Here is a 16,676-nt window from a genome sequence, read left to right as displayed (position 1 = left end):
TATCCTCAAGTCCATTCTTTAGTAGATCTCTGTCTTTATTCCTGTCTTACTCCTAGGTTCTTCATGACATTTTTTTTTTTCTTAAATTCCATATATATGTGTTAGCATACGGTATTTGTCTTTCTCTTTCTGACTTACTTCACTCTGTATGACAGACTCTAGGTCTATCCACCTCATTACAAATAGCTCAATTTCGTTTCTTTTTATGGCTGAGTAATATTCCATTGTATATATGTGCCACTTCTTTATCCATTCATCCGATGATGGACACTTAGGTTGTTTCCATTTCCAGGCTATTGTAAATAGAGCTGCAATGAACATTTTGGTACATGACTCTTTTTGAATTATGGTTTTCTCAGGATATATGCCCAGTAGTGGGATTGCTGGGTCATATGGTAGTTCTATTTTTAGTTTTTTAAGGAACCTCCATACTGTTCTCCACAGTGGCTGTATCAATTTACATTCCCACCAACAGTGCAAGAGGGTTGCGTTTTCTCCACACCCTCTCCAGCATTTATTGTTTCTAAATTTTTTGATGATGGCCATTCTGACTGGTGTGAGATAATATCTCATTGTAGTTTTGATTTGCATTTCTCTAATGATTAATGAACTTGAGCATTCTTTCATGTGTTTGTTGGCAGTCTGTATATCTTCTTTGGAGAAATGTCTATTTAGGTCTTCTGCCCATTTTTGGATTGGGTTCTTTGTTTTTTTGTTATTGAGCTGCATGAGCTGCTTATAAATTTTGGAGATTAATGCTTTGTCAGTTGCTTCATTTGCAAATATTTTCTCCCATTCTGAGGGTTGTCTTTTGTCTTGTTTATGGTTTTCTTTGCTGTGCAAAAGATTTGAAGTTTCATTAGGTCCCATTTGTTTATTTTTGTTTTTATTTCCATTACTCTAGGAGGTGGGTCAAAAAGGATCTTGCTGTGATTTATGACATAGAGTGTTCTGCCTATGTTCCCTCTAAGAGTTCGATAGTTTCTGGCCTTACATTTAGGTCTTTAATCCATTTTGAGTTTATTTTTGTGTATGGTGTTAGGGAGTGATCTAATCTCATTCTTTTACATGTACCTGTCCAGTTTTCCCAGCACCACTTATTGAAGAGGCTATCCTTTCTCCACTGTACATTCCTGCCTCCTTTATCAAAGATGAGGTGACCATATGAGCGTGGGTTCATCTCTGGGCTTTCTATCCTGTTCCATTGATCTATCTTTCTGTTTTTGTGCCAGTACAATACTGTCTTGATTACTGTAGCTTTAATTTCTTTCATCAGTGTCTTATAATTTTCTGCATACAGGTCTTTTGTCTCCTTAGGTAAGTTTATTCCTAGATATTTTATTCTTTTTGTTGCAGTGGTAAATGGGAGAGTTTTCTTGATTTCACTTTCAGATTTTTCATCATTAGTGTATAGGAATGCAAGAGATTTCTGTGCATTAATTTTGTATCCTGCTACTTTACCAAATTCATTGATTAGCTCTAGTAGTTTTCTGGTAGCATCTTTAGGATTCTCTATGTATAGTATCATGTCATCTGCAAACAGTGACAGCTTTACTTCTTTTCCGATTTGGATTCCTTTTATTTCCTTATCTTCTCTGATTGCTGTGGCTAAAACTTCCAAAACAATGTTGAATAAGAGTGGTGGGACTGGGCAACCTTGTCTTGTTCCTGATCTTAGTGGAAATGCTTTCAGTTTTTCACCATTGAGGATGATGTTGGCTGTGGGTTTGTCATATATGGCCTTTATTATGTTGAGGAAAGTTCCCTCTATGCCTACTTTCTGCAGGGTTTTTATCATAAATTGGTGTTGAATTTTGTCGAAAGCTTTCTCTGCATCTATTGAGATGATCATATGGTTTTTCTCCTTCAATTTGTTAATATGGTTTATCACATTGATTGTTTTGCATGTATTGAAGAATCCTTGCATTCCTGGAATAAACCCCACTTGATCATGGTGTATGATCCTTTTAATGTGCTGTTGGATTCTGTTTGCTAGTATTTTGTTGAGGATTTTTGCATCTATGTTCATCAGTGATATTGGCCTGTAGTTTTCTTTCTTTGTGACATCCTTGTCTGGTTTTGGTATCAAGGTGATGGTGGCCTCGTAGTATGAGTTTGGGAGTGTTCCTCCCTCTGCTATATTTTGGAAGAGTTTGAGAAGGATAGGTGTTAGCTCTTCTCTAAATGTTTGATAGAATTCGCCTGTGAAGCCATCTGGTCCTGGGCTTTTGTTTGTTGGAAGATTTTTAATCACAGTTTCAATTTCATTACTTGTGATTGGTCTGTTCATATTTTCTATTTCTTCCTGATTCCGTCTTGGCAGGTTGTGCATTTCTAAGAATTTGTCCATTTCTTGCAGGTTGTCCATTTTATTGGCATATAGTTGCTTGTAGTAATCTCTCACGATCTTTTGTATTTCTGCAGTATCAGTTGTTACTTCTCCTTTTTCATTTCTAATTCTACTGATTTGAGTCTTCTCTCTTTTTTTCTTGATGAGTCTGGCTAATGGTTTATCAATTTTGTTTATCTTCTCAAAGAACCAGCTTTTAGTTTCATTGATCTTTGCTATCGTTTCCTTCATTTCTTTTTCATTTATTTCTGATCTGATTTTCATGATTTCCTTCCTTCTGCTAACTTTGGGGGGTTTTTTTGTTCTTCTCTCTCTAATTGCTTTAGGTGCAAGGTTAGGTTGTTTATTCGAGATGTTTCCTGTTTCTTAAGGTAGGATTGTATTGCTATAAACTTCCCTCTTAGAACTGCTTTTGCTGCATCCCATAGATTTTGGGTCATCGTGTCTCCATTGTCATTTGTTTCTAGGTATTTTTTAATTTCCTGTTTGATTTCTTCAGTGATCACTTTGTTATTAAGTAGTGTATTGTTTATCCTTCATTTGTTTGTATCTTTTACAGATCTTTTCCTGTAATTGATATCTAGTCTCATAGCATTGTGGTCAGAAAAGATACTTGAAACAATTTCAATTTTCTTAAATTTACCAAGGCTTGACTTGTGACCGAAGATATGATCTATCCTGGAGAATGTTCCATGAGCACTTGAGAAAAATGTGTGTTCTGTTGTTTTTGGATGGAATGTCCTATAAATATCAATTAAGTCCATCTTGTTTAATGTATCATTTAAAGCTTGTGTTTCCTTATTTATTTTCATTTTGGGTGATCTGTCCATTGGTGAAAGTGGGGTGTTAAAGCCCCCTACTATGAATGTGTTACTGTCGATTTCCCGTTTTACGGCTGTCAGTATTTGCCTTATGTATTGAGGTGCTCCTATGTTGGGTGCATAAATATTTACAATTGATATATCTTCTTCTTGGATCGATCCCTTGATCATTATGTAATGTCCTTCTTTGTCTGTTCTAGTAGTCTTTATTTTAAAGTCTATTTTGTCTGATATGGGAATTGCTACTCCAGCTTTATTTTCATTTCCATTTGCATGAAATATCTTTTTCCATCCCCTTACTTTCAGTCTGTATGTGTCTCTAGGTCTGAAGTGGGTCTCTTGTAGACAGCAAATATATGGGTCTTGTTTTTGTATCCATTCAGCCAATCTGTGTCTTTTGGTGGGAGCATTTAGTCCATTTACATTTAAGGTAATTATCGATATGTATGTTCCTATTCCCATTTTCTTAATTGTTTTGGGTTCATTATTGTAGGTCTTTTCCTTCTCTTGTGTTTCTTGCCTAGAGAAGTTCCTTTAGCAGTTGTTGTAAAGCTGGTTTGGTGGTGCTGAACTCTCTCAGCTTTTGCTTGTCTGTAAAGGTTTTAATTTCTCCATCAAATCTGAATGAGATCCTTGCTGGGTAGAGTAATCTTGGTTGCAGGTTTTTCTCCCTCATTTAAATATGTGCTGCCAGTCCCTTCTGGCTTGCAGAGTTTCTGCTGAAAGATCAGCTGTTAACCTTATGGAGATTCCCCTGTGTGTTATTTGTTGTTTTTCCCTTGCTGCTTTTAATATGTTTTCTTTGTATTTAATTTTTGACAGTTTGATTAATATGTGTGTTTGCATATTTCTCCTTGGATTTATCCTGTATGGGACTCTCTATGCTTCCTGGACTTGATTAACTATTTCCTTTCCCATATTAGGGAAGTTTTCAACTATAATCTCTTCAAATATCTTCTCAGTCCCTTTCTTTTTCTCTTCTTCTTCTGGAACCCCTATAATTCGAATGTTGGTGCGTTTAATGTTGTCCCAGAGGTCTCTGAGACTGTCCTCAGTTCTTTTCATTCTTTTTTCTTTATTCTGCTCTGCAGTAGTTATTTCCACTATTTTATCTTCCAGGTCACTTATCCGTTCTTCTGCCTCAGTCATTCTGCTATTGATAACATCTAGAGTATTTTTAATTTCATTTATTGTGTTGTTCATCATTGTTTGTTCCATCTTTAGTTCTTCTAGGTCCTTGTTAAATGTTTCTTGCATTTTGTCCATTCTATTTCCAAGATTTTGGATCATCTTTACTATCATTATTGTGAATTCTTTTTCAGGTAAACTGCCTATTTCCTCTTCATTTGTTTGGTCTGGTGGCTTTTTACCTTGCTCCTTCATCTGCTGTGTGTTTTTCTGTCTTCTCATTTTGCTTATCTTACTGTGTTTGGGGTCTCCTTTTTGCAGGCTGCAGGTTCGTAGTTCCCGTTGTTTTTGGTGTGTGTCCCCAGTGGCTAAGGTTGGTTCAGTGGGTTGTGTATGCTTCCTGTTGGAGAGGACTAGTGCCTGTGTTCCAATGGATGAGGCTGGATCTTGTCTTTCTGGTGGGCAGGTCCATGTTTCGTGGTGTGTTTTGGGGTGTCTGTGGACTTATTATGATTTTAGGCAGCCTCTCTGTTAATGGGTAGGGTTGTGTTCCTGTCTTGCTAGTTGTTTGGCATAGGATGTCCAGCACTGTAGCTTGCTGGTCGTTGAGTGAAGCTGGGTGCTGTTGTTGAGGTGGAGATCTCTGGGAGATTTTTGCCGTTTGATATTATGTGGAGCTGGGAGGTCTCTTGTGGACCAGTGTCCTGAAGTTGGCTCTCCCACCTCAGAGGCACAGCAGTGACTCCTGGCTGCAGCACCAAGAGCCTTTCATCCACACGGCTCAGAATAAAAGGGAGAAAAAGTAGAAAGAAAGAATTAGTAGAAGTAGAAACAAAGAAAGAATGAAAGAAAGGAGGGAGGGAAGAAGGAAGGAAGGAGAGAAGGAAGGAAAAAAGGAAAGAAAGAAGATAAAGTAAAATAAAATAAAGTAAGGTAAAATATAATAAAGTTATTAAAATAAAAAATTATTATTAAGAAAAGAAAAGCAAAAAAAATTTAAAAAAAAAAACGGACGGATAGAACCCTAGGACAAATGGTGGAAGCAAAGCTATACAGCATAAATCTTGCTCTCAACGTCCACCTCCTCAATTTGGGATGATTCATTGTCTATTCATGTATTCCACAGATGCAGGGTGCATCAAGTTGATTGTGGAGCTTTAATCCGCCGCCTCTGAGGCTGCTGGGAGAGATTTCCCTTTCTCTTCTTTGTTCTCACAGCTCCCAGGGGCTCAGCTTTGGATTTGGCCCCGCCTCTGCGTGTAGGTCGCTGGAGGGCGTCTGTTCTTCGGTCAGACAGGACGGGGTTAAAGGAGCCGCTCATTCGGGGGCTCTGGCTCCCTCAGGCCGGGGGGGAGGGAGGGGCACGGAGTGCGGGGCGGGCCTGCGGCGGCAGAGGTCAGCGTGACGCAGCAGCCTGAGGCGCGCCGTGAGTTCTCCCTGGGAAGTTGTTCCTGGATCCTGGGACCCTGGCAGTGGCGGGCTGCACAGGCTCCCCGGAAGGTGGGTGTGGATAGTGACCTGTGCTCGCACATAGGCTTCTTGGTGGCGGCAGCAGCAGCCTTAGCGTCTCATGCCCGTCTCTGGGGTCCGCGCTGTTAGCCGCGGCTCGCGCCCGTCTCTGGAGCTCCTTTAAGCAGCGTTCTTAATCCCCTCTCCTCGCGCACCAGGAAACAAAGAGGGAAGAAAAAGTCTCTTGCCTCTTGGGCAGGTCCAGACTTTTCCCCGGACTCCCTCCAGGCTAGCCGTGGTGCACTAACTCCCTGCATGTAGTGTTCATGCCACCAACCCCAGTCCTCTCCCGGCGCTCCGACCGAAGCCCGAGCCTCAGCTCCCAGCCCTGCCCGCCCCGGCGGGGGAGCAGACAAGCCTCTCGGCCTGGTGAGTGCCGGTCGGCGCCGATCCTCTGTGCGGGAATCTCTCCGCTTTGGCCTCCGCACCCCTGTTGCTGTGCTCTCCCCCGCGGCTCCGAAGCTTTCCCCCTCCGCCACCCATAGTCTCCACCCGCGAAGGGGCTTCCTAGTGTGTGGACAGTTTTCCTCCTTCACAGCTCCCTCCCGCTGGTGCAGATCCGTTCCTATCCTTTTGTCTCTGTTTTTTCTTTCTTCTTTTGCCCTACCCAGGTACGTGGGGACTTTCTTGCCTTTTGGGAGGTCTGAGGTCTGCCAGCCTTCAGTAGGTGTTCTGTAGGAGTTGTTCCACATGTAGATGTATTGCTGATGTATCTGTGGGGAGGAAGGTGATCTCCACGTCTTACTCTTACGCCATCTTCCGGTGAAAAAAATGAGAAAAAATATTTTTGAAATAATTTTCCAACTTGCTTACACTTCATTAAGCTTGAGGGCGAACCATCCCCCTCATCCTGAGTGGTAAAGCACCAAAATGGATTCCGTCATACGGCCAACAGCATGGGCTACCATACATACAGCAGAGTCAGGTAAAGGAGAGTAAACAGCACTGTAGTTGTGTCTCAAGTACCGGTACCAAGCTAGACCCAGTGGCTGGAGGCCTGAGGTCGGAAGGACTGTTCCTGCTCATTCTATTCCACCGGAACCCCACCCAGGTTGTTGGGATCTCCATGCCTTCCATGTTCCTAGCAGGAAATTGTTCTTTCTCCTCGGTGAGGAATATCTAGAGAAAAATCAACAGTCTCTACTCTCTCCCCGGATGTTATCACACTGGAATGATGGAGTGGAGTGGAGACAGCAACTAAGTTGTGAAAGCAGCTCAAGCCGTAAGAGCAATGTGGCTCTAGCACCTGTCACCTCATTGATTGCCAAGGTTGATTCTGGTGCTTTGGCTGACCAGCCCTCAGTTCCCTCCCTCTAGATTCTTCCCAAGGCAGTGTGCTCAGGAAAAATCTGGATGGAAAGTACCCCTTAAAGAAAAAGGGTAATAATAGTAAAAACAACAATAGCTGCTAAGTATATGGAATGTGCTGGCTGCCAGGCAGTGTGCTAAATGCTTTCCAAATATTATATAGGGCCTTATAATTGCTCTAGAACTAGATACTGTAATTGTTCTTATCAGGGAATGGGAGCTTAGAACGGTACAGTAACTGCCCAAGAGCATGCAACTAGAAGGTGGCAGAACCACGATATGAAATTTAGACGTTTTCTAATTCCCAAGTGAATGTCTTTGGAATATTTTTGGTATCTCCCCATCTCCCAGCGGGAAGATCTCTGTTGTCAATGCACCATTGTTAATACACAGCAACAGAAGCAGCTCTCAGATGCCCCTGACTTGAATAGAGCCTTCCAGGGTCCCCTCCAGCGTTCAGCAGATGCTCGTTCTCTCCAGGGTCTTCCCCGTGGGAGCTCTTCACAGATGCTTTGATAATGGGACCTCTGTTGATCGGGGCTTCCCGCAGCTGCTCCACTGGAGTCCTCATGTGTCTCACCTTCATCAGACTCCACACTGGAGGTCAATGTTGAGTGTAAGGTCCTGATGGCCAGGTGACATGAGATGAGCTGTTCACCCGGGATGATAGCAGGACCACGGCTCAGGAGAGAGTCCACATCATGGGCAAGAAGGGATGCAAAATATGTAAACCAGAGAAGCAGGGTGTAGCATCAGGCCAAAAAACTGAGAAATGATCCCAAGCGGACAGATGATTACAAGGTCAGTAGACACAAAGTGTGGGAGCAGTGGAAGAGGCTGAATGGAAGGTGGATCACGACAGGTAGTCCAGTAATTCTACTGATTTGGAACAGTGTAGAGAGCTGGGGAGCAGTTTGGTTGGTTGGTCAATTTGCTTGTTTTCTCTTTGGTTTTTAAAGGGTCCTGAGTGGAGTGAATGGTCCTGAGTAGTGCTAGATGCACACAGCCTTCAGTAGTTCTAATTGCAACAGGCTGGCAGGGCCATTACTCTTTACCGCCCCCCACTGGGGACCATGCACAGCTGCGTTGCTGCTTCTCCACTAATGACTTCTTGGTAAAAGCCAACTCTGTCAGGGAACATATACATCATTGAACTGCATTAAGGACAGCAAACATGTGGGACAATGGAGCATCTCGCTTAGTTTCATTTGCTAAGACCTTCTGCAGACTCACCATCCCTCCTTATTCCAAATGAACTCTAAAACTCTGTAACGAAACCCACCCAAAAGGTTTCAGCAGAGACTGTTTTGCACCTTACTGTTGTATTCAAAACTGAAAAAACAGAGGATTTGGAAAATTCCAAAATTGGGGGTCATATAAAGACCAAGGCCCAGAATTAGCCTTGGCAAACGTGATCCATAAGTTGTTCAGAATGTTAACATTTGAAGTTCTATCCTGGTGAGGAAGCTAAGAGATGTTTCTCTATTTTTATAATGAATAAGAGGAGGCTTTGCAATAGAGAGAGAAACACAGGGGCCATTCTCCCAGGCTCTGGAATCAGTGGGTTGAGTTTAAAACCCACTGACAAACTGTATGGCCTTGAACATGTGACTTAACATAGAGCCACTTCTTTATGACTCAGATTCCTCATTGGTCAAATGGAAAATATAGTGGCTACTTCAAAGGGTTATTGTGGGGATTCAATGAGATAATGTACATAAAGCACACAGCACAATTCCTAGCGCTTGGAGAGTGTTTCAAATGCTTTATTATCATTATTATCATCATTATGATTATTATTCTCACCATCATTATTAGTCTCAGACATTCTTACTCTCCCCAAATCTATACTTCCTTTCCTAAACTTCTGCTAATCTTATACTTGGGCTTCATCTAATTGGCAGTGAGTCAAAAGAGGATTCATTATATCAAAGTGTTTGCCAAAGAGTGTTTTTGGCAAATTCACAACTGATCTCTTTGGTCCCAACGTCTAAGGTTAGGGTTACCCCTCATCACCTTCTTGTCTTGTTAATAATACCATGACATTGACTGTTTATAAAGTTACGTTTCAAAAATGAACAGCTTATTTGAAGCCATCCATATTTTCAGGCTAAATAAAGTCTCAGTTAATATACTATCCACCGAATGAAGTACTGCCTTGAAGTGTTCCCAACCTAATCTCTCCCAAGAAAAGATCCTTAGTTCTAATATTTGAACAAAAGAGCTCATTTTTTTAAGTAAGCATAAATGTCTAATAACAGATCAGTGACCATTTTTTAGATCATTCTCAATCTGTTTGTAAAGCTAATACTAATATTTCTTAGGCTAATATATTTTCATCAATATTTGGTAATCACTTCCTATAAATTTTGAGGTTTTATTTTTTGGATAATATTTAAGAGGTCGTTTTCATGAGTCTTTAAGAAATAGATAGTTTTGGCCTTTATTTACAGTAGATTTTCCTCAAGAAAGTGATCTCCATCCAATGGCCAACTTGTTATATTACAACCTGCAAAGAAAAGTATCAAAGCCCATATACTCCCATATCAAGCACTTTATGACCTACTAATAACTGTTTGGTTTTAATAGGTAATACTACCGCAAAAACTGTTAAATATTTTAAGATACTTATCAGTATTTGTTCCAAAACTGATAGTGGAGAATTTTTTTTGTTAAGTCAAGACTTGCTTAATTTAATTGGAAAGATTGCAATAATAAAAAAGTGCAAATTTCTGATTTGGGGGTAATATTGGTATTTCCTCAATTGAACTGAGAAAAACTAAGCCAAAAATCGTACTCCTGTATCTCCTATATTTCTGTTTCTGCATAACATGAAAAGGATACCATATTTTATTTTTTAAAACAGTAACAACATTTTGATATTGGAGGGGAATCAACATAAACATTTTTTATGTGTTCACATTAAGACCTCTTCATGCTGAAGAGTGGCCATCACTATCTCCTTAGAGCAGAAATCACCCCTATCCTCTCCCTATGCAGAGGTCTTTTATGTCTTTCAACTGTATACTGAATGCCTTCAAAAGCCCTCTTTAAATACTACTTTTCCATGAAGATTTCTCAGATATCCCAGCTTGGATTAATCTCATCTCCTTTATTTTTGTACCTCAATGTGCTTATGGTAGGTACTTAATAAATGCTTATTGAGTTAAGCATATCCAAGTAGAGCCTGCCAGAGATCCTGAATAAGTCTCTTTAATGATTAGAGGTCCCTTCCCTTTGGCCTTTCTCAGGATTGTTAAAGTCCCAGATGCATGAAGTATCTGTCCGCAAGAAACAGATGTCCCTGTTTGGGTGTCATAGTTGCTGGTTTACAGGATTATGCATTACAGCTGGGAGAACTTCAGGAATAGTAGATAATTAAATCCAGTTAGTTCAGTAACTTTGGTCAATTAACCTTTCTAGGAGCTGGTATCCTTGTCTGTAAAATGAATCTGCTCAAGTAGATAATCTCTCAATGTCCTGTAAGGACCAAATGAATATATCTGTAAAGTGACAAAATTCTAAGAAAATTTTAAATTGAAAAACATGTTTATGACTGGCTAAGCTAGATTATGAGTTTTCCCTTTTTTTTTTTACTAGACGGATTGATTTGGAGTCAATGTTCTACTTTGGTCATAGATTCATAGGTGATTCATGAAACATGAAAAGCATTCGTTGTCTTTGAGAACAGATGCTTAAGACTCTGTCAGTTCAGCCAAGAAATGTGAACTTTATCTTGAGGACAACAGTGAGCCACTGTAAGGTTTTGAACTGATGAATAACACAGTCAGGTTTAGATTTTAAGAAGAATCATACAAGGTGGAAAATGGATTCAAGAGACTAATTTAAAGGCTCTTATAATAATGTAGGTGACAGTTGACAGAATCCTGAACTTAGTATACTGGCAGTGGGGATGGAGGGAAGTGGCCACAATAGAAATTAGTGATTGGGTAGGTGTAGGTGGGAGTCGAGAAGCCCAGGTTTGGGGAATCAAGGATATTAGGCATGTAATGGGCACTTGTTGAACTGAACCCAAATATTTAGTGAATTACTGTGTAAAAGGAATTCTGTACTTAGGAGAGCTAGTCTTTGCAGAATGGCTCCTTGTAAACTGAAATTGAGTTCAGAGAGACCTATATATTTTGTATTTGGTCAGTGAACAAGGTACTCAAAGGTGTAGGAAGACAAGTATATAAAGTCAGTGTTTTTTTTTTCTTTTGTGTATTTTGGTATTACCATTTTTTTTGACAGCAGGAATCAGCTGTAAGTTTTCCTATTGTCAGTTCCTAAACTGAAGTCTCCCTTTACTAAACTATCAACATGCAATTCACAGCAATGTCATTCTTTCTCCTTAATTGACAGCTTCGATGTGGACAATGGCACATCTTCTGGACGGAGTCCCTTGGATCCCATGACCAGCCCGGGATCTGGGCTAATTCTCCAAGCAAACTTTGTCCACAGTCAACGCCGGGAGTCCTTTCTGTATCGATCCGACAGCGATTATGACCTCTCGCCAAAGTCTATGTCCCGGAACTCCTCCATTGCCAGTGACATGTAAGTGTGAGGGGGAGCAAAGAGAAGAGGGCGTGCTTAGAGAAAAATCAAGTAAATTTCCCTCTAGAGTTGATAAAACCAATGATATTTGTTCAACTGCATCATTCTCTAATTTAAAAAGGATGGTGGCTAAAATTATACAAGTTGAAGATAAATGGTAGATTGAATCTGTCACTCTTGAAAAGAAACATTTATTTTCCCAGAGAATACATTGTCTGGGAAAAGAGAGAATTAAATTTGCAATGGAGACATTTACACTTAAAACTTTAGCTTATATTCATGTAAGACCTGAGTTTAGCTACCCAACCATGTGAATATTTTCGAATATTTTGACAGGCTTTAAACTCAGTTTGCAAGTCCCTGTGATATTAGCACATAGAGCCCTTTGAATATATCTCCATTGACGTACTGTGCAGATGTTAGCCCTGGTTTGCCAGTTCATTTGAAATCTTTGTGAAGGTTTGCCTAAATTAAACCATTTTGGGAATAGTAATCACGGGAGGCAAGTACAGAAAACATTAGACAGACTTGAATATCATTTTAGACATGCCACAGCTTGGAAAGTAATTAAAACTGATAAGCAGATTCGCAGATCATACACCATCATTAGCTCATTTTCTTGTGCTTACTGTAGTGTTCATTAGTTTCCTAGTTTCTGGAGGCTTCTAAATAGGGTCTAACTCTCACTCAATACCTGCACTGTCGTTGGTGGTCACTCTGCCTCTGTGTAGAGTTAGTGTCTACTTTCCTCCTCTGCATCTAGGCAACTGTCTGATAACATCACCATCTCCTCATGACACCATCTCAAAAACTCAGCACAGGTTGTAGTACATCTTAGAGGAGCTGTATGGGGTTCCCGAGGGTCTACTGTTATTCTTGGTTTTCTAACAGACCATCAAGGTATCTTAATAGGTCTCTGTGGGATTCTAGAAATGGACTTATGCTTTGCTCACTTCCCAACCTATGGCTCTTAGTTGCCATTTATTAATGGTTGTAAAATGACAACATTGTCTTCTCCCTAGGAATGAGCAGCTAAAGTACAATCACTTTGATTCAAATTCTGAATTATGAAATTCACATTGTGTAACTGTCTTTGAGAACTGCAGGAGAGAGAAGAAAACTGTAAGACAGAGTTCTTGTCTCAGATAACTAATAATCTTATGAAATGACACGTTTTAGATCAAATAATTAGTGAAAAAGACAGTATGTAAGTCCTAATTTCTGTCCTTGTGGTCTACAGGCAAAAGCATCTCATCACATGCACAGGTCTCCACCATCTTTCAAAAACTATCCAATCTACCCTCCTTTTTTATCTGTTGTTTTTGGTAATAAAACTTCTGCATAATCATATCTCTGCCCATCCTTCCAAGCCCACCCCAAGATCTACATCTGTTCTCTATATTTCCTTATATGTTGTTGTTGCCTTAATATTCTGAAATCTATCTTCAAATCATACTGACCTCTGAAAATCCATGAATTCAAGTAATGTTTATTGGCCACCCATAAAGCAGAAGGCATGGTGCCAGTTATTAAAGGAAATACAAGGTGCATTTCATCTCCTAGCTGCCATCACTGTTGTGTGCTCTCTTCCCTACTGCTTGCAGACCTCTTCTTCACCAGCTTCTCTTATCACCCCTTAACATATTTCCCCAAAGTATAGCCCGACCCTCTGGGCTCTGCTTTAGAAAACTCTTTTGTATGTATGTTCGACTATCAGCCTTCATCAGATGACTTACTGCTCAGTATCTCTGGCCCTGCAACCTCAGTTGAGCTCCAGATCCATAGCCCCTAATTGCCTTCTGGAAATTTAGACTTTCCCGTTCAACTGTTCCTTCACACTCACTAATTAGTACATATTCAGCATGAATTCATTGTATTGATGGCGTCCACCCTCCTTCACTACAAAACAACTTCTTTTTCCCATTGGTTTTATTTCTATGTTATTTTTATCCCATTTTCTTAGGTTTGAAAATTAAGACATTTGTTCATTCATTCACATGTAATAAAAATACGTACTGAAAAGCTATGGTGTGTTTAAAGCTCCCCGTCTGCATGGGGGTAGGGGGAGAGGCAGGGCAAAAGGGCTGACCTTTTAGACCTTTGGAATAAAATCTGGTGAGCGCCATCCTTGAGGCATTTATGAGAGAAAAGGAGAAGAGAAGGAGAGTTTGCCAGCCAGGGATAGTCAGGTGAAGGGGGCAACATTTAGATAATGTGGGGCAAGGGAAGTCATGGCTCAGTTAAGGAATGACTGGTTGGTGTGAGTAGGGAAATGTGGCAGGAGAAAAAGAAGGTCGGAATACAGCGTATGGGACCTCAGAGCCACAGGTTTTTAGCTGGGATCACGTGATCGCATTCTTGTTTTTATTGCTTCTGATTACTCTGTTGTTGAATGATTGTATAGAATGAAGCGATTACAGGGAAATAGATCATGTTGAAATTCATAGAAGCAAAGCAGGCTGAATATGATGGAGGCCCAGGTCAAGGGAGTGGGGGTAGGATGAGGTTAGTCCAGATGCAAGAAGCAATAGGCTTACAGAATGGTGCGTGTGTGTGCGCGCGCGCGCGTGCGCACGCGTGTGCATGTTGGGAGATAGCCAGTGGGCAAGGAGAATCAGAGAGAATGTTGACGTTTTGACCCCGAACAAGTAAATGAATGGTGATGTTGACATGGGAACACAGGATAGAGTGGACAACATAATGACATTACGAATTTGGCTTTTACACGTTGAGGCCAGAACTCTAGGAGAAACAAGACAACAATTAAAGGACAAGGACAGAGAGCAGAAACAACAGTGCAGAGGGTGAGGGGAAACTAGAAGAACCAATTCCCTTCTGTAATGACTCGATTTGGGATGAACAGTGGGAGAAGCATCTTAGTGGGGTAATAGAAGAATTAGTGAAGGAGTGAATTGAAAGTAGAGATAGCAGCAAGTGCAACCATCTCTTTAAAAGTTTAGTAAGTTAAAGAGGAAAAGAAAAACTAAAGCTGCTTGAGGGAGAATTAGGTTCAAGGGAAATTTTTTTTGAATTCAGAACACTTAAGCTGAGGGACGCAGAGGTTAAGTATGGAGTTGTAGCTGCTGATGAACATATGATCACGAGCCTAAGTAAAGGGACTAACCTTGAAAAAGTAGTAGAGACAAGTACTGCATTCTTTATAACAATGAGAAAAAGAAGTGAAAGGGGGAGCTATAAATTTGGAGATGGATGGCTGAAATGTTTAGAGAATTGATGGCTTCTGATCTCTACTTTTTCGTGCAAGTAGAAAGTATATAAAAAAAGAACATATATATGTGGATAACTGAGTCACTCTGGTGTACAGAAGACATTGGCACAGCATTGTAAATCAACTACACTTCAATTAAAGCAAAAAAAAAAAAAAAAAAAAGAAAGTATAGCCATCGATGATTAAAGGAAAGAGTGATGGGGCAGCTTGAGAACGGGGAAAAAGCTTAATAGAGCCACACTGCAATTATAAAAAGAGAACAGAATAGGGGTGAGTAGAAAAGAAAAATGCTGAAAAGCCCTATAGATAATTATATATAATGTTGAATGGATGAACGACCAGGTTGAAAGTCATCTCCTCCAGCTTCATCAAATGTGAAATAACTGGGCTTTTGATAGAGGCCAGGGACAAACTCACAGTGACTTAGTAGACTCTGTTTTACATAGTTATGTATTCTATTGGTATTTTCTAAAATTATAGCAAATTGATTTTTGGATACCAGTGTGTATCCGTGCATTTTATGAAAAGGCTACAATATTTAACAGCTAAATAGTGCTTTTCTTTCCAAAGTAAACTTACGAGGATGACCTCAGTTTTCCCTCTACCTATTCAAGAGTTCCTTTATCTGATTGGACTCACATAAGAGTGACAAATCTAATTAGACCGTGATGCAACTCTATATTTTGTTGAAAAATAATGTCTTGACATGTTCAGCTTTCTCATTCCCCCTGGGTATTTATATTGCAGCTATACGGTTTTCCTTTGACAGTAACTGACTCCTGAAAAGCATTCTTTCTACTATGGAGATGTTTCTATGAGAAGCAAGGTGAATAGAATAAATAACTACCATTTCAGTCTTCAATCTGATACTATACATTCCATCTACAGATAAAGTGTTATCCTTTCTCTTCATGTGGCCAAATGTAAACCTCCATTTTCTTACCTAGTTCATGATAATGCTGGGAAGATTGTTCGGTGTCTTTAATTCAACTGCGCTTTATAGAGAATGACATTATTATATATTTTAATCACTTTTGATGATTTTATACTTAACTGTTCTAGTTAAGTTTTCCTATTGAGAAAATCCCTTAGAAATTTCAAATACAAACAGTAGCAATGAAAGTTTGTGATTATCTATTTGAATGAAGTGTTTTGGAAAACCATTAAATGCTCTTTAAGTTGAAATATAATTGTTTAATTTGTTGGTAAAGAGAGAAGGAAGATAATTACCTCCTATAAGACAGGATGGCATTATCTTATCTTCTATAAATAGATACTGATTAAATAGCTGAGGCACAAGAAGAAAATAAGATTAATAATGGTAGTAATAATAATCACAGCATACGTTGCATGTGTACATGACTCTTCATTCTTCTAAGTACTTCACATCTGTAATCTCATTTGATACTTTCCACAGTCCTATGCAGAGGGATATTATTACGCTGTTTTACAGATGAGAGACCCAAGGGCCTGAGAGCTTAAACTTCTTGAAAAACACAACACACATTTCGATCATTTCTACGAGAACATTATTTGCAAATGCCATAAAGTGCTGTGAAATATTGTGGCAAAACTGCTGAGAAGCAGAAGTACCTGTTCACCAAATCCAGTTGATCAAATGAATGACTTGGCATTATGAAAATTTAGTTTCCATTTATAGTTTAAGAATAAAAGAAGATACAAGCTCACATTGGTCAGAGAAGTAATAAAGAAAATATGCAACTGACTCTTGGAAAATATGCAACTGACTCAAGTCTATAGAACTAGGCTAAACTCA

The 16,676-nt window shown here is 39.8% G+C and overlaps 1 protein-coding gene across 18 annotated transcripts in view; it reads left to right on the top strand.

Moving 5' to 3' along the window:
- Nucleotides 1-16,676, top strand: part of PDE4D (phosphodiesterase 4D) — a 1,449,034-nt gene that overhangs the window by 1,213,442 nt on the left and 218,916 nt on the right. For all 18 annotated transcript variants that reach the window (XM_067730739.1, XM_067730741.1, XM_067730740.1 and 15 more), the window contains one exon: nucleotides 11,479-11,670. In XM_067730739.1, coding sequence (XP_067586840.1) covers nucleotides 11,479-11,670 — 192 coding nt within the window. The remainder of the gene's footprint in view (nucleotides 1-11,478; nucleotides 11,671-16,676) is intronic.

This window comes from Pseudorca crassidens, chromosome 3, assembly GCF_039906515.1.
Source record: "Pseudorca crassidens isolate mPseCra1 chromosome 3, mPseCra1.hap1, whole genome shotgun sequence".
Classification (NCBI taxonomy): domain Eukaryota; kingdom Metazoa; phylum Chordata; class Mammalia; order Artiodactyla; family Delphinidae; genus Pseudorca; species Pseudorca crassidens.
The sequence above is the reverse complement of the archived record's forward strand: the minus strand, read 5'-3'. Positions and strand labels throughout refer to the sequence as shown.